Raw genomic sequence first — 19,175 nt, forward strand, 5'->3', positions numbered from 1 at the left:
GCACTGAGAGCTAATTTCGGAACGCACCAAAAAACACTCAAGCAAATTCTCTGACTCTTCCTGACTTCCTTAACCATTTTTCCCCGAGTCGTCTCCGAGTCACACAGTGACCACCGTGAACTGTTATTTGTGACGGTGACAACGAAGTCAAACGATAGAAGATCCTCTGGATGGGGTTAAAAACTTGGAAGAAAGAATTAGTAGTCATTCTGATCAGTGACATATTCGAACAATTCATGTTTCGCTATTTTATTTTCACAAGTTTGGAAATTTCGACATGTCTGTCATTCCATGCATTGAATTTTCCAAATTTTTACTTCTCTGACTTTCGATTGCAAGAGTCTATGGACCAGGGACTTACTCTGCCTCGCACTTGACCAGATGACCACTCGAGTCGGTCCCGCAATGACCGTTTATTGCCCCCTTGGAGTTGAACTGTTCGAAGCACTGTTTGTCGGCAGCGATACCGCCGTATCCCCAGACCTGTTCGCACTGTAGATTAAGGGCCGGACAAACGCCGTCGAAACAATATCCGCTGTTGTTGCCGCAGGGGCTTCCGTTTTTCTTGTAGACGTCGATCGGACACTGGCCCGATTCACCGGAACACACCTCGGAGAGGTCGCACTCGTTTGTTGACTCACGGCAAACGACGCCCCGAGCACGAAGCTGAATCGATACAACGTCAAATTATACACGATACCCTGACGTCGTTGTCTCGTCTGCCTCATTCCATCATCTGACACCCTACGTGTTACGGTCAAACAACACCGTAACGAGATATCGTCACCCTATCGGTACCCCAAAATCCCTCAGAACATTCGGCGGGATTCTACGCGCCCCCTGGACCAAAAATTCTAAAAGTCAATCTGGTATGTACACTTGGGAACGATGAATCTGAGACGGCTAATTTTTGACACTAGACAGTCAAGTTGGCAGCACAGAGAAACCTACAGCGCCACAGTCGGCCGAGTGCGAAACAAACCCAATCTCAATAAACATAACATATCCCATGAACATCGAATCTAACCTTAGAATACCGCGGGGATAAGGACTTGTTGGATTGACACATATTCTAAGGTTAGATTCGACGGTCATGGGTTATGTTATATTTATTGAGATTGAGTTTGATTCGCGATCGGCCGACTATGGCGTTGTAGGTTTCTCTGTGTTGCCAACATAACAGACTAGTGTGAAAAATTAACTGTCTCAGATTCATTGTCCCCAAGTGTACAGGGAGGCCATTTACCCGATATCCTATTCCACACATAAACTTATATATACTGTCTACTTCATGAATGAACGAAAAAAAATTATTTCATTTCGAATTGTTAGCCTGTTTCCTATCAAAATTACTTTTTGCGTGAATTTTTGAACACCCTGTATGTACGTATGTACGTATGTATGTACATTCAGATGTTAATCATATGTACATACACATACGTTCATCCGGAGCGACGGATACAGAGAGGAAATTCTCTTATGTGCCGTCGGGATGAATTTACACATCGACAAATTGACGTCACTACACCCCCTAAACCTCCCACCCGCCCCCTCATCACCAGATGTATATCTATCTATAGGTTACGTATAAACCGGATACACAGAATTGATTGTAGAGGGGGAGAGCAAAATTTCTCTCCACAGAACCTGGGACGCGAATCGAATCGACGCGATTCGACGGATGGAAGTCAATTATAGCCTCTATAATTCCCTCCCTATAATTGTGACCGTTGTTGAATTTTAGAGCAATTATAAATCCCCCTCCCCCCTTCTTCTCTTTCACCCGCTTGCTATATATATATATATATATGTATCCAAGGAAACTTATCATCATCACAGTATAGTCCATGCACGCGGTGTGTCGATTGGGAAATTATAACAAGCTTCGATAATAATAACGGTGTTGGTTGTCTACATTCGAGCTGATCGTATTTCCAGCATTTTTTTCTCCCCTTCATCGATAGGTACATGAAAATTATTACTGCGAGATTCGATCACGTTATAGTGATCGATTATTAAGCGTAATTGGTCACACCTCGGTAGAAGTTGACCCTAGCTCCAAAAAAGTGATATCCTCTTTCGACAATGAGTCCTAAAAATCTAAAAAAAATATCTAGGTATTGTTTAAGGATCGGAGAAAAAGCTCGCTCGGTTTTCCTAACCAAAATTGAATTTTTTAAATATTGTAAAACATCGACAAAGTTAACCATATTATTATAAATTCATTGTCAGCAGTTCTCACCTTGCAGTTGTCACAGCACGGACCTCCAGCGCATTCCGCTTCGGTGGTTAGCTTGCAGGTGATCGGATCACAGCAGGGATCTTTTTCATGACAATTTTCAATCGTACCGCAATCGCAGTCTTCTCCGTCGTCGATTTTCTTGTTGCCACAAGTCCCCGTCACCGATGATGCCAGCTGTGGAACGATCACGTTATAGTTTTTATATAAAAAAAAAAAAACAGCTTTACCATCGAAATATCCTCAAGTGAAAGCTGTCGATCGTAAATAAAATATCAGAAAAATCAAAGATAACAACACCGTGCAGGAGCAGCTACTTTAACGACTCACGGTTTATATCTTCTGTGTATAAGGTGAAGAGGGAGGAGAGGACGTAGACAAAAAACGTCTCTAAACTATGTAGTCTGTTTTCATCACACCTCCGGTAATCTTGTCGTAAAATTGAGTCTATGTGCGATCGAAAAAGGAAAGTAAAAAAAAAAAAAAAAAAATAGACAGAAAGATAGAAGGGTTGCGGAGCCATAAAAGCTGGCGAACTAAAAACCCTTTTAAGTAAACTCTTTCCACCGCAGTATAAACAGCGGCAGCTACTCGTTGCTCTCTGCTCACCATACAGTGCGGAATGGGCGAAAGTTTATGGATCGTGAAAAAATGTAATACTGGTGCGAAGGGACTGCTGTATTATCATTGCCGTTATTTTTTATTATTATTGTTGTTATTATTGTACTTGCTGCATAGCCGAGCCCAGAATGATAAAGTAAAAATAATGTAGGATAAAAACTATAATTATAGGTGTACAATATAATCTTGAACGTGATCAGAAACCGTATTGTCAGATATGGATGGACACTAGGGTGATCCTTATTCCCCACCCCCGTAAATCTACTTCAAATAATTCAAACATGGAAAAAACTCATTTTCTTGGTATGTGTTTTATTGTAAAAGTGATAATATTCGAAAAAATCTTTTTTATTTAAGGCAATTGTTTTTGAATTATTTGAAGTTGATTTGAGGGGTGGTTTGGAAAAGATTCGTCAACGCCCAAAATAAGGACCACCCTAATGTACACATTTATGATCTACGGACAAGTTACCTCGTTTGGTTTGTTGAGCAAACAAATACCGTGGCCTAGTCTCAACGCGTCTTCGTAGTCCGATTTACTGCATCCGGAAAATTTATACGGTTGAACATTTTCCAGGCCTACTATCGACTGCGCCATTATACAACCGTGCCAGTCTCTGCAGATGCATTGCTCTCCTGAAAATCAAAAAAAGAAAAAGAAATGGAAAAGAAGAAATGGAAAATATTATCGTAGAGCCGAGTTCACAGGAAAGGGAGAAAAACTCGCCAACCATTTAATCCTCTTGTATGATTGTTGGAACTTACTCCCGTTGTCGTGACCCATTCCGATGTTGTGACCTATCATGTGAGCCATCGTACCGGCGACTAGGTGAGGCTCGTAACTGTTCAGGTCGACGCTTATTCCCACCGAGGTTGCTGAACATACCGTTCCCGGTACCGCGATGCCCGATTCTCCGTGGAATGTTTCGCCCCTGATCGAGGAAATTTTTGTGTAAGGAATATGATGGATTATTGACAAGAATGTTTATACATGAAGAAACGATTAAGGAGGATGATGTACGTCGTACCGGTTTTTAGATGTTTTTTTTTTTTTTTTTAAAGAAAATAAAAACATTTAGAGCAATTTGAGTTTGAGGGCTTCATTAATTATAGTTTCAAGAACGTTTTGAAATTTTTTCATTCAAATTGTTAACAATTTTTGGTCGAAAAATGTCAGTTTTTGTTCATAATTGTATATATTTGAACATTTTTTTTTTTTTTTTACAATAAGTGGGCAACGAGCAAGGAAACCAGAGAGGTGTTTGGAACTCGAATAAAATTTTCAATCTGTTGAAAGTTGGAAAGTGACGTTAGGAGATGTGCCACCGCAAAATGTTTTCGAGTTCGGAGTCGTTAGCTACTTACATGGGCCATGCCGTTATTTTATTATTAATTTGAATGAAAAAAAAAATTTTTTAAATGTTTTTGAAACTATAAATGATAAAGCGCTCAAGCTCAAATTTCTTCAAGTGTTTTCATTTTGTTTAAAAAAAAAGTTCCTGAAAATAGGTATGATTTTAGACCGTCCAGGCTGTACCTCCACCCCTTAACGTTCTCCATTCATCTTTCATTCATACTTACGTCAGTAACTGCGTAGTGTCTTTCTCAACGCTGAAAAGTTTCCTCTTTGTATAATCGCTGAAGTTCTGAAGTGCCTTATTTATTTCGCTGCTCTTGTTTATCGGTGCCTGGTTACTTCCTTGCCACGTTTCTATGTAGACTACAGACACTCTTGTATTCAGGGTGCGAAAGTACTGTCGGGAGTAAGGGAAAAATGGAATTTCAAGATCTGTCGATGATCAGCGGCAATCGGAATTATCACTCCGGATCCCTGAGGTTCAACCGAAGTTGAGTAATGGTACATTCATAGACTGTGTTTGCGGGTTGTTGAGAAGGGGATACAAGTGGCTTTAGACTCGTCATAAACCAGCCCTCGAACTTGCCGTTCTCAAACTGCAGGTTCCAAGTTTATAGAGAAAAAAAAAGAACAATATCCAATTCGAATTTTAAACTACGAATTCAGATTCGTGATTAACGATTTTAAGGCCCTCGGATACAATGTTACGTGAAAATATCACGATTTTTTTTATTTTGTATCAGTATAATGAATCCATAACTACAAATTTTGGAAGTCTGACTTTGGATTCGTTATCGGTGATCCAAAAAATCACCGCCTACGAATTTCTAACAAAATCGGAATATATTTAGATTTTTTTCCACCATATTGAATGTCGCAATCTGATTTCAGATTTGTGGCCAACCACCCAACAAACCGACGAGTACCAAATTTGAATTTAGCAAATCTGACCTTAGATTCGTGATTAGCGACCGAAAAAACCTCACGATACGAATTTTAATTCAAATCCATTCATCCACTCTCAAGATATCGCCATTTTTATTTGATTTCTTGAAGTAGTGTTATTAAAATAATGTAAAAAGTACCGAACCGATCAAAGCGAAAATCTCACGAGAGATTTTTCTCTGAAAACAGAGAGAAATGGAAAGTTAAAAATTGCGAAACAACTCACCAAGTCTGCAATATTCGCAACCTGTATCGCGTCGTAGACAACTTGCATTCTCGTACTGCCATTCCTCTTGTCAAACTGCAAGCAATATCCGGATTAGCATGCCTTGAGTCGATCGAGTTTAACGGGTGTATGTACAACTGATCCATCCATATTGGACATTCGAGTGTTCGTCTTTTCATTCCCATTTTCAATTTCGATTCTACATTGTATCGTCTACTTTTGTCATACATCACCTACCATAGCCTTGTCGATTATCATGGCTGTTTCGATGTACTTTGTGGCCTCGCGGACGTCACGTTTGTACCGGGTAAATGTGTCTTCGGAAAGGCCGAGGATATGTTTTTGCCTACGATTTTTTGGCTGACGATTAGTAACCAGATTTGCGCAGCCTTTATTAGCCTTTGTACGAGCTTCAAATATGACGTGTGGATGTTTCTGCTAAAAGAGAGGTACGTATATAGTCTACATTCTATGGTTTATCTTCTAGGCATGATCATTATTTTAATTAAGCTTCTTCAAATACTCCGGCAATTGATCAGTCAATTGTGCTTTATTCGATTTCGATAGTTGCTTTACGTCTTCGTTGCTTTTATTTTCTTTTGTTTGTTTTTTTTTTCTTTCTCTTTTTGCTTCAAATTCTGTTCAATTCTTTCCACATTTACCTATCACTAGTTTTTCCTTTTAACCTAATTTTTTTCCTTTTCAAGTATTCGTCAAAGACGTAAAAACTCTCAACCATTAATTGACCAGAACGAAGGTGGGATAAAAAATTGATAAAAGATATCGTTCACGAATTCTGAAAACCTATCAAACTTCTCTCCCGAGGGTTTTTACTCCCGAATTTTTTATACAGGCTATATAAACACGCGGCTGCCTCGAATCTTGATGCGACTGAATCGCGAAGAGAACTGTTCCTTTGAGATTTTTTGTCTTCTTTTTTTTTAAACATTCTTTCAGAAGAAAAAATTCTGCCCGTTCGATTTTACTGACCGACATATCCCCGCCGTAGAAGGGATGCATGACGAATGTTTCGTTGCCTAAATGAATAACACCGCTCACTCCGTCGCAGGTGTGAAAAGCCGCACTTGCTCCCGGGTAATCCTTGACCGTTCCGTGATAAAAACAGTGCTCGATTTCCTGTTAAATATGAAATAATTTTTGTAATGCAATTTTTCTTGGAAAAAAAAAAATCAATATGTATATTATAATACACAAAGTACCCCTTTCTATGACGGTCGAGTAAGTCTGAGAATGCGCATGCGCGGAGTAATGAAAATACGACTTTTAAGCCCTAGGAGTTGAAAGCGGTCTTTTCTGTACTCTGCGCGTGCGCGTAGAGAACAAATCTGACGTTACGCGTCCCTAACCTCACTTTCGTGCCTCGTGAAAAAACGCGTAACATAGCCTTGGTATATAAAGAATCGTGTGCAACAATGAGGCTACGGTCTTTTCGCCTCGCGTGTTTTCCTCTTTCTTTTAATTTATTTTAGAATCATTCTCCGCGTCATCCGCGTCGTATATAATAACAAATGTGCAAAACTTTTTCCCGCCAATGTTTTACATACCTGTTTCGATACTTGTTCGGCACCGCTTGGCAAAAAGTGCTTCTGCATCAAATTCGGAGCTAACAGTTGCCTGTAACCAGGTACAAGATGTTATAATGCCTGTTTGATTTTTTTCCACAGTGATACACAAATTTGAAATTCAAAAATTTCCATTTCATGATACCTCCAACAATTATATCGAGAAAGAATAAAAATGGGAATTAGACAGCTCATACTGTATGTAAAATTTATACAGCACAGACAAAAAATAGGAAATACAAAAACGACATTCTTGTGTAATTAATTCTTCATGCATAACAATAATATTAACAATCAAACACAGAAACTACAATTATACCTTAAATTTTTTCTCTTTTTTAGTCTTTCTAATATAAAACCAGCTTTTTTACCGACACAACAAGCGCGTTAAACATTTCTAACCCCTGTCCTCGTCTTTCTCGTCATCCGTCAAGTTGACGTTAACGAACAGGCTTTGAAATTAATTACCGCGAATAATAGTTACGATGCAGTAAATGACAATAATATACGTCGCGGTACTAAATGTCAAGTAAGATTTTTTCCACTTGTAATAAACAGAGTGAGAGAGGGATAGAAATATAAAGAAATACTGTTAAAAATGAAAGCATGATTACTGGCGAATAATTATATAGAATTAATAATTGTCGGTGATTTCTTACGTATTTAATTCTAAGTCTAGACGAAATTTATGGTTGAAGGCCTTGAGAAGAATGGACGTCCGATGATAGTGTTTTCCCGTCTGAAAATGTACAGGATTAGGAAATAAAGAAAGTTTTTTACCACCGAGAATTTGAAAGAAAATATTGAATCTAAATATCCTTACGCGTGATCGTCCTCTTTGATTCTGATAACTGTTATCTCCGTGTCCGTTTCTTGGCGGGTTCTAAAATTAATTGCGTATAAGGTGAATGAGACTTATGACCACATAATGTGAATACCTTTTCATTATCACAGGTATAACGTAAGGGGAATGAGAAGCTTTGTACACCGGGTGATTTCCTTGAACGTTCCTAAAGCTTTCCCAGCAGATGGGCAATTAACCGACATGTATCATTTTACTGACAATGAGATGAGGTATGATTCAATTTATGAAAAAAATTGTTCCCGCCTCGGCTGATAAGTCAAACGGAAATATATTTTCAGTAATATCGAGTTCTGATTCGTAATCGGCGACCTTGAAAACTCCGGAGTACCGAGTTTTATCGAAATCAAATGACTTTTTAGACTTCGCTCCACCATATTGAATCCGCCATTTTGAATTTTCAAATTTTGAGTTCAGATTCGTAATCAGCGACCCAAGGAAGGTAGATTTGATTTGCCCCTGAACGGGTTAGAGTTGAGATAAAAGCCTGAAAAAATGAGGGAATTATTTTTGAATGATGTGGATCCGATTTGGGAGGCAAGTCCGTCGAAATTCAAAAATGACTTTCTTAAGGACTACCCTCTAAGTACAGATATAAGATGTAACTACGTACTTCGGTTGCCTGTCTTCAGGCGAAGCGACGGAAAGCTACAAGGAAATTACCCTGGTACGTTGTATTTTATCTTATATACTATGTATAATATATGTATATTGTATAGGTTTGAATATCGTATGTATGTATGCATATGTATATTATTGCATACAGTATAATATCTTTCAGCGACGTCATCGTGGCTAAAAATATAATCGTTGAGAGGCTGCCGTGGATGCAGAGGAGTGAAGTGAAGTGAGGTGAAGTGAAGTGAAGTAGCTATCGTACGATGTATATGATGGATGCATATATATGTATGTATGTAAATACGTATGTATGTGTATGCATGTATTATACCTCGAGGAATAAGGCTAAAACTGACAGATGTATCGACTTTCCGACAGAGCCACGTTCAACGTCGTCTCAATATCGCTCTAGATAGGAAAGAAAAACTTCTTCTCAGATACCTGCAACTTTCCCCCTTTCTTTCTTTTTTCCTTTATTCTTTCTACATCCGTTGCTATCTCTTTTTTACTATCGCATCTCGCGTCTTTTTCTATGTACGTTTGTATGTGTGTGTACGTAAACAGTTTCTTAAAGTTTTTTACTACGCGTATTGGATTACCACGGCAGCAACTTTCCTTGGGATGACCCTTGGGAATTACATCGAACGTATGTCCCTTTTATTTCTACTACGCGATCCTCGCTGTTCTAAATTTTCCGACTTACTTTAGTCGTAGACAACCTTTTCTAACCTCGCCTCCAACATTTATCAGATTTTTGATATTATCAAGCAATGCAGTGCAGTCATCAGATGAATTAATCTTATTATAGCGATCTGTTTCTTTGGCTGAAAAAACACGCATTTATGACTAATGGCTAATAAATTAGGGACGGGCATTACCGACCGAGTCAGTAATTCGTACAGTAAACGAACTTTTTTTAAAATTTATTAAATTATAGGCACGATATAAAGTTTGACATTTTAATTCATGGCTAATCGTTGAATAATAAGGTAACTATATATCGTTTGCAGATAATTTTCACTTATTCTTTGAGGTTATGGCTGAATTCCAGGATATTTGTTACACCCAATTCTTCACTGATATTACAAACTGTAATTATATAGGTATAGACCATGCAGAATTTCGTTCATTGTGAATGTCTTATCGTATCCTAAAACTGCAATTTCCTTCCATACGATTTTCTGAATTTGTCGGTAAAATAGGGAAATTCTACATCACAATAATATCACCTTGACCAAATCATGATGTATGTGTGCGTACATATAAACTAGACTTAACAATGAATCTATATTCTCACCTTGGCCCCAACTTCTCTTGTGGATATTCCCATTTTCTCGTGATGCCGCAACTGGACCGGGTATATTATCTGATAGTAATGGGCCCCGATATTTCGTACTAGCTCTTGGTTCTGTCTGTATTCGCGTAGTAATCTCTCAACCTCGCCTGAAAAAAATAATACACATTATGGTTAATGCACGTTATTATTATACACGTTCATTCGTTCCTTCATTCGGTAAGATATTCATTCGCATAGGTACATCATTCTAATCAAACAAGTAATAATCAATCACACCGGAGTATAATGACAAAAAAATATACCGGGCCCTGAACGTGGAAACAAGCCACCTCGGCGCCTTCAGATAGGCAACCGGGCTTTACATCCTCTTTTGTGAAATGGAAAATTGTAACTCCGGTTGCTTATCTGCAGGCGCCGAGGTGGCTTGTTTCCTACAGATAGGCAACCGGGCCTTACAATCCGTTCGTGACGTGAAAATCGTAACTCCGGTTGCCTATCTGCAGGTGCTGAGGTGATTTGTTTCCACTTTAGGCCCGGTATGAATCTACTGTGTACTTCATGGTTCGTTTTTTCGATCTCTCGTAATTCGTTTACTACTGTGATATTGCTTATATTCAACGTATCTCTCTTCACGTCTCTTTCCTTTTTCACTTATCTCTCATTTTCTTCGTTTTTTTCTTTCTTTTACTTTTTATTTGTCTTTCCTTTCTTTATTTCTATCCATTTCCTCCTCTCCTTTTCCGTAACAACACACTTTCGAGCATCATTGAGCTGCCACATTAATCACTCAAGTTGGAGCTCCTCTGCCCGTCTATATATACAAACATATATATATATATATATATATACACGTATGCGGTATGTATCATGTATTACGTACATATGTATATACTTGGAATCCGTGCCCATCCGGTTCCCGCCGATACCCTCGTCTGTCTTTTGTAGATCTGCTGGTAGGTACACCTTATACTCTCGCATATATATATATGTGTGTGTGTGTGTGTGTGTGTGTATATGTATAATACCGACGTCAAAAATCTATAGGCAAAATAATCTTCCAACACTCTGCAGCATCTCTTTATATTCAAAATCTTTTTCTCCCTATAACGCTTATATTCCGCGAAATATATAAATTTCAAGAGAATAACTGTGCCAAATTATTGTGAATATTCCTATATGTATTGTATAATACACGTAACATATATGTATGTATACCTATTCCCGTCGGACTTTTCTTGATATTATTATCGAAAAAAAAACATTTGAAAAATTTTTCGCTTCACATAATTAGTATATTACCTATATGATTATAAGTTACAGCTGATCATCAGTCTTCTTTATGAATTATAGAGGTGCTGTGACGACTTTATAATATCGTGTACGTGATAAATGACGTATTATGTGTTTGAAGTATACAAGTATAAGTATAACTTTGAACGTTAATATATATATATATATATATATATATATATATATATATATACATAACCGTGCAGCCTAACGAAACTAGTTTACGATTATATTTTACACTTTTTTCTCTTCTTCTTGTCAATTCTAATTTTTTCCTTCCTTCTCTCTCCCTCCCTCTCGTTGAGTGGTGCTTTTGGTTTTCCTCTTTGGCTTTTTTCTCTTCAATTAATTTTGCCTACGAAGTAGGTCAACGGTCGGTATAAGTTTTGCATGATATATGAATTTTATTTATTTAAATCACTTTACTCCTTCTTCTTTTTCTTCTTTGCTCTGTATACGATTTGAAAATGCTAATAAAAAGGAATTAATTATTGAACGGAATAATGAAAATGCGAAAAAGTAATAAGATAGGTAGAATTAGTGGGGTATCAAGAAAAATCTTCAAGTAAAAGAAAATCTATAAAACACCGAGAGAGAGAGAGAGAGAGAGAGAAAGAGTGAGTTGCCAAATTTTTGTTTGTTTCCAAATTATTATACATTAGCTGAAACTGTTTGAATTATATTCTATGAGATACATTCAGAGAAAACTTTTTTTTTGGTTTTTTTTTAAATCAATTTAGAGACACATTTCGTTAAACATTTTCGCGTGGGAATTTAACACAACATTTTGTTATAAATACCAAAATTTACATTTATTATATGTATTCGGTGGATTAGAAAAATTTACGCAATCACGAGAGGTACCAATTGATTTCGCTCATTATATACGTCTAAATTTTTTCCCCAAATGTGTTATAATGTATGAACCGCAATGCACAGAAATTACCCAGCACCAAGAAGACGAGAAAGAAAAAAAAAATAAAATAAATTCTGAAAAACACACAGGAAATATATATGCTTTTTTGTACAGAATTGAAGAGTATAATATGTTCGCGTAACTGTGAGATTTCGACCTGATTGCGAATTTCAATTAGCAGTGTAAAGCCGGGGGAGAAAAAAAGTACAGAAAACGAGAAAACTAAAATGTCAGAAAAAAAAATTTCGGCATAAAAATACAAAAAGTCGTGTTCGGTTTATCGAAGCGTGAAAATAAAATACATCATGACGAAATTGAAACCATATTGGTGAAATATTTCTCTCGACTTACCAACAGGACTTTCTTCATTCCAAAAGGAATCATCTAAAGTATAGTCGGCCTCTGAAACAGAAAAATATCATAATAATTATTAATTGGTCTGTACCGATACAAGAATATCTATAATACATTTAGGTATGAAAAAATTGATGCGAATAATGGAGGAAAATTAATTTTAACCCAACTTAACGGTATTATTTATATATTCACTGACGATTCATATGAAATGATAAATATTGGAACTAATAAGAAAAACGAGATAATCAAGATGATTCAGTGTTTATAGGCGAGTATCTCTTATCTCTATCAGTTAGAATTAGAAAAATTCCATCTCAATACAAAATGAACATTTATAGTTCTATGTATACATAGCCATGTATAATATAATTATATACAGAGCTTCGCAAATCGCGTACGGATTTAATTTTTGATTTGAACGGTTGTTCGCAGGGTTTTCTGGATACAGATATAGAGTGCCTCTACAAATATATTATCATTATAGGTACTACATACCTCGACGATACGGGGTGAGTGGAGGGTTATCGTAAGTATTATACCCGGCAAATTAGACACCCTCGATTCAACTCGAGAAGTATGTAAAATGTATGTATGTGGAACATGTGTGTACGTGTATGATAATCGATGATAAGATATAACCGCGGTTTCTCGTGAGCGTCGCTAAATTCGTTATACAAATATATATGAATATTATGTACACATAATGTATCTACTATGCATTTACACACACAAAGAACAAGTCGCTTTCTCTCTAAATTGAAACCCTTTATTTGGGAGAAAATTCGACACGCGAGGTGAAAATTTAAACTGTTTATGTATACGTACATATACACGTATGGAACATTCTATGACATCGCGATCAAGATTATACGCCGATGTCTCAGATTTGCTTTACAATTTTTTGCATGAATGTACGTAACGAAAAATGCAATACCAATTTTTTTCAGAATTTTTCGGCACAGCGTATCTGAAGTATGGTTTAAAAATTGAAAAATAAAAAAAATAAAAATAAAAAAAAAAACACCACTTCCAATCACAAGTCATATAAAATATAACCAAATTTTTGACACCGATTAGAATATGGAGATTTCATAACTTCAAAAAATAAATAAGAAAAATGTTGATAAAATTTAAAAAACATTGTGATTATTGGATTGCATTATTGACGTAATAGTAACACTTACTAATACAAGTTTTCGTTTTTCTGAATTTTTATCAATGTATGAGTTATTCTGACTTTTATTCATACCTGATTATTATTCGTAGTTGAATAAATGTAGGGTTGATCTGACCCCAGTGTGGCAGTAGTGTGATTCCAGAAAGATGTGGAATATAAGGGTCAAGTTTCAATCATACTTTTTACTTTGAATTAACAGACATATACTTGGCAGTAGTATGTGATTTTGAATCTTTTTTTTTTCTACGAGATAATTACATGCATAAATTTTCCATCAGAGAACATATTTTTGTGGGTAATGACCAGATTTTTAATATACTTGGCGAAAGGTTTTTGCACAAAAGGTGCCTTTTGGAGGGGATGATAACGTTATACTTGCATACATCACCCTGCACAAAAATTCACGATATATACACACCTACACATAATATACATGTATATATTGTACGTGTATATGTTTCGAGGAATTATACTTGTTCGACTGGCGAAGGAGGGATTAGAGAGGGATTCGCGAGAGTGCGGACTACACCCTTCACTCCCCTTCATCCCCCGTCTCGTTGGTGCAATCTTACGTAACCCCCGAGGCCGATAATTCGGGTCGACAAATTTTCGTCTGCTTTTATATAATGTAACGTGTATATATGTATGTATGTATGTGTGTATATACACGGAAGAGGCGCGAAGCGGCGGCAGTCGGGGGCAAAATCGAGGGCTCTGCAGGACGGAGGCAAGATATATATATATATATATACATATATATGTAAGGTATGATGGGCGTAGGAAGGGGTTGAATCCTCCCTCTTTTCCTCACCGACGCCGCTGCTGCTGCTACTGCTGCTGCTGCTGCTGCATGAGTGGGAAAAAGCAATCAATCTTTGAGAGGCAGATGAGTGCGGATCTAAAATATAGGCCAACGCAAATTTAGTCTGGCTGCGTCCGTCCACGTGTCCTTTTCTGTCTCTCTCTCTCTCTCTCTCTCTCTCTCTCTCTTTCTCTCTGTCTCTCTCCTCCTCCTCCTCACCCATCTCTCTCTCTCTCTCTCTCATCCCGGAATGCGCAACCGCTCGCGGACCCGCGTAATCGATATTGTCGGGGTGGCAAGGCAGGTACCACGCCCTGCCTGCACCTGCTTGCTTGCCTCCCTGCCTGGCTGCCTGCCGAATGAAAATCCGCGAATCTCGACACCTCCGCTAGTAGATATTACCTTATTATAGCTGTTAGACACACGTGTGTACTGTTCTAACCTGGGTTAAGATTATGTCATATCACTTTTCACATTTTCTACCATCGAAGCATTCTGATTGGTTTGCAAAGCTTAAGCAAACCAATAAGAATGTCTGGATGGTGGGAAATGTCAAATTGCATAATCGACCCCCTGGATGCAAAATAGTTAGGCGAAGGTCCGGTGAACAAGTTAGACACGTATGTGTACGAGACGTCCGCTCTCAATAATAAAACTTCTATGGCCAACGCTAATCGGCGTCAATTCGTATTTTCGTAACGAGGCGCGTTGTGCGAATTAAAAATGTAAAAGCTTGTTATTCGTTGAAAATTCACTATTTTACACCGTGGCACCACCTACAAAGTTTGTTTTGGTAAAAAAGAAAAGAAAAGAGATTCTGTTGAAAGATTAGCGTTCTACGTTATGTGGAGGATCGCGATCGTTTGATTTTTTACGTTTTTTGAAATTTGCGAAGAAACACGTTGTAGCACTTGAATTATTGGAACGAAGTTCCTTATCGCTCGTTCACCGTAGGGGCTAGGCGGAAAAAAACGACACCAAAAAACCGACACTTTTTGGCTATAGTGCTCGTTTGCTATAGTGCGCGCGATCTCCCTCTCTCTCTCTCTCTCTATTATTTCTTCCCTGACATTTATATTCAACCCAAAGATCACGATCAATAACACAACGATATATCAACTGGGAATCTTATTCTCCGAAATCAAAGGTTCATATATGAAAATTATAAATATTTTGTGAGATTGAATTAATAATGAAAAAGTCGTCAGATACACATCTCAAACATCAACTTGAGAATTGATATTACAACTGTGGGTTTTCTTTGTGGCGTAAACTGATATTATGATTGATGTAAGCAATGGAAAAAAATACCATTCGCGTTACTTCATAAATTTAAAGAAAATGAATAAAAGTGAAGAGTCAACTGAGCGCGATCTTCCACGTAATATAGAACGCTCGTATTTTGACAGAATCTTTTTTTTTAACATTGTTATTATTTTCTGATATCTCGCAGGCACTGATTGCGAGTGCAGAAACGCGAAGATTGATGCAGGAAGAATATCCTAGAATAGAAAGACGCGTGACGTGGTATAACGTTGGTTTATGGGAAGGAGGAATTTCAAATTGGGGCATCGATTCTTTTGTCCGGATTTACATATAATCTATACATGCATATATGTATTTACGTGTGTTATACATGCAGAGTAGAATTAACAATTATACATTTTCGTTCTTCCGTCAATCATGTTATAGGTATATGTAATGTATTACATATTATAAATATAACCGTTTTCAGTTCACGATAAATTTATCATGTCACAACTGCAGAGAAAGGATTATATTTTTAGTCGCTAAATTTACAACTTGCCTTATAGAAACATTTAATTTATAGAAATCGGTACTGGTGGGGTACCTAAAAAAAAAAAATCAGCCTTGTTATTATCAACTAAAGGTGTAGTTGGCGGCCTTTCTCTTTTGTTTTTCTTATATTCAACCTTTTAGAAAAATGGCGTCGTCATGCCGTTTATTCAACGCTTTTTTTTTATTGAGATTGTCACTTTGCAAAGCGTCATCTGGTGGAAAAAAATCAAACTAATGTAACCAGGCTGACAAGTGACCGTTGGCGGTGTTTTTTTCGCGTGCGGATGTCAGAACGTGTATATTATTGATTAAGTTTCATTAATTTATGTGACATGAGTAACTTGTAACCCTAAGGATTACGATTTGCCTCCATTAAAATTAAAAGCTTATGTTATGTGGTAATAAAATGGAGCCGACAACCAGCTGGCTCTGACGTCATGAGGAGATTTTCCAATAATAACACGTATTATAGGTATTATAACCCTGAAATAATTGGTGAAATACGAATTAAGAATTAACCAACCGGATCTTCTTTGCATCACTGATCGTATTTTGCTGCAAAAACTAATCCAGATTCAAAACAACTTTAAAACCCTGGATCCCGTGGGAAAAGTGATGAAAATTTTATGAGGTGAGGTAAGAGAGAAATTACTTAACAAAGTAGAAGGTGTAAAAAATCGGTTGTTTTTTTTTTTCTCACCAACAAACTTTGTAAAACGAGAGACGATTTCTTTGCAGAGATGCGATGAAACAATCGTGAACTAAGGATTAGCCGCGTAATTGAAAAGGTAAAATAACTTTTTGAATTTCCTTAGCAAGGAGAATAAAAATCTACGTTGATACTTTTTCATTGTTTAAAACAAAGCTAAAAATATCACAGGCATTTCATATGATTTTATTAAACGAAATTGTTAATTTCGGAAAAGTAAGTGTATATATATATATATATATATATATATATACATAACAAAGTAAGAGAAAGAAAGAGGAAAAATTCCTCGTACGGCATGCTGTAGTGCATGTTTCAAAATCCATAATACTGTGAAATTTCTACTGTAAATGTAGAAAGCGACAAAACGTCTTCTCCAAGTACATGTATGTATATACATATATATGCAGCAAACGACCGGCCGTTTCCAGGGTGAAACGTGACCCGTCAGTAGGATGTCTTCTTCGCTTTTATTTTTACTTTTCTCTTTTCTCGAAACGACGACTTTGCGTCGTATATCCTTCGAGTCTCATCCCTACAGACTTTTACCAGAGAGAAAATTTTCCCGTTTTTATCAGCAATCCTAGGAAGCTTATATGTATGAGTTAGCTCTGCGGCACTGTTTGCATATATGTATATGTAATCATCCTAAGTGAGTGCGGAAAATTCGATTTTGCGTACCAAAATGAGTGCGCAAAATAGTAAATTTTGTAACGAACATAAAATACCTTATCCATACGAGTTTCGAGCCTTATTTTTATTACGAGAGCCAAGAAATCATCACGAAGTTGCGATTTTGAGGTTAGAGTGCTAAAATGACACGTTACTGCACTAGTGCGGGAATTGAATAGAACCGTCTCTTCTAGCGTTTATTTGGGTTTAAAAATTAGTTTTGTTTATGAAATAATGAAAATAATGTGCTCAAATAATCCAACATCACATCGGTTTCCTTTTTTTCCCGGAGGACCTTTTTTTGGTGAAATTCGTCGGGATATTTTCTGTGCTCGAGATTTTCTACTACCAACTTTTCCAGCTCGCATATACATGTAATTCTCTCTTCTCAAGAAGCTCCTCAAAGGATGGCGAAAAGCTGATACGTACTTTTCTCCTTCAGTCTTCCCCCCTATCACTGCCTTTTCCCTTTTTCTCATTCTCGAGTTCACTCAATCATCCTTGCAGAGTGCATTTCGGAAGATATCATTAAATACTCTCCAATACGAAAATAAGAAGTGTGAAATATACGAATTTCCCACCAATTACCTATGTACCCAAAAAACAGAATCATCGTATAATTTTTGGAAAAGGGAAAGAAAAGACAAATCCGTACAAGAAATAGAAAAGTTAAACAACGAGTTTTGCTAGGTAAATAATATATGTATATATAAATGCCTGCCTGCAGAATCCTTCACCGCAATTTGATCGCCGTTCGGCAAAACTTTTTGCATTTCCTGCAGTATTCACCTTTTTTACTTTTTCTTTTTTTTTTTTTTTTACCTCGCCTTTTTCGGCTTGACAAATCACAGTCATCAAGGATTCGGTATTATAGGCATGTGTACAATGTACATACATATATATATATATATACATGTATATTTCGGAAGATATAACACAAAGATTTAGGCTGTCGTAATATTCCAACTCGCACAACAAACCCTGCCATTTTTTCTTCTTCTTCTACTTTTCCCATATAGTTCTTCTTCTTTTCTGCTTATCCAAGCTCTTCATCACGCACACATACATACGTACAAACATTCGTAGAGACGTCTATAAATGTAAACCGAGCCCCAATGCCGTCTTCACGGTGTTAATCCGGGGAAAAGTGTGTCTCGTTTTCCCAATTTTTATACCATATAACGTTCTCCCATATCTTATATGTATATATACCTATATAAGGTACATCCCTGAACCCCCTGTCATCGCGGTTTTTCTTCCTTTGCTTCGTTCTTTCTCTCTCTCTCTCTCTCTCTCTGTTCGCGTGTGTTGAAGTTTAAGTTTATTAGCAATAGACTAACGATAAGGAGACTTCCAGAGCGAAGGTCGATGTTATTCCAGGATGTTTCCAACAAAGAATGACGATAAAACATGTCAGTATTCACAAAAATTTGTATACGATAAACATTGTGAAACACTGTACAATCAAAGTCTTTTAGGATCTATAAAAGTATTATAAGAAGAGTAAAGAAAATTAACAACAAATTAAATTAATCAAAATATGTAATACATGTTTCTATTTTATAGTTCGTCAGAATTTCTCTCTCTCTCTCTCTCTCTCTTTTGAGAAACAATCGTTAGGTTCGTGCCATGAAAGTGTTTTCTCTCGTTTCCCTTCATCTTTTCACGCCGCGGTAGTTATGCCTTTATTTTTTCTCTTATATA

General features: G+C 36.9%; 1 protein-coding gene and 1 long non-coding RNA gene across 19 annotated transcripts in view; one reads left to right on the forward strand and one right to left on the reverse strand.

The window, feature by feature from the left end:
* Window positions 1–19,175, forward strand: part of LOC124213307 (uncharacterized) — a 72,973-nt gene that overhangs the window by 35,007 nt on the left and 18,791 nt on the right. The window lies entirely within an intron of this gene.
* The window catches only part of mmd (disintegrin and metalloproteinase domain-containing protein mind-meld), a 46,028-nt gene that overhangs the window by 15,818 nt on the left and 11,035 nt on the right, over window positions 1–19,175 (reverse strand). For 15 of the 18 annotated variants that reach the window (XM_046614465.2, XM_046614467.2, XM_069133809.1 and 12 more), the window contains 13 exons: window positions 12,306–12,356; window positions 9,749–9,894; window positions 7,795–7,854; window positions 7,631–7,710; window positions 6,954–7,023; window positions 6,379–6,525; window positions 5,626–5,826; window positions 5,389–5,463; window positions 4,442–4,614; window positions 3,626–3,792; window positions 3,333–3,496; window positions 2,243–2,416; window positions 362–666 (listed from right to left, as the gene is read on the reverse strand). In XM_046614465.2, coding sequence (XP_046470421.1) covers window positions 362–666; window positions 2,243–2,416; window positions 3,333–3,496; window positions 3,626–3,792; window positions 4,442–4,614; window positions 5,389–5,463; window positions 5,626–5,826; window positions 6,379–6,525; window positions 6,954–7,023; window positions 7,631–7,710; window positions 7,795–7,854; window positions 9,749–9,894; window positions 12,306–12,356 — 1,813 coding nt within the window. The remainder of the gene's footprint in view (window positions 1–361; window positions 667–2,242; window positions 2,417–3,332; window positions 3,497–3,625; window positions 3,793–4,441; window positions 4,615–5,388; window positions 5,464–5,625; window positions 5,827–6,378; window positions 6,526–6,953; window positions 7,024–7,630; window positions 7,711–7,794; window positions 7,855–9,748; window positions 9,895–12,305; window positions 12,357–19,175) is intronic. The other 3 variants (XM_046614466.2, XM_046614468.2, XM_046614463.2) reach the window with 1 other exon arrangement.

Source organism: Neodiprion pinetum, chromosome 2 (genome assembly GCF_021155775.2).
Source record: "Neodiprion pinetum isolate iyNeoPine1 chromosome 2, iyNeoPine1.2, whole genome shotgun sequence".
Taxonomy (NCBI): Eukaryota; Metazoa; Arthropoda; class Insecta; order Hymenoptera; family Diprionidae; genus Neodiprion; species Neodiprion pinetum.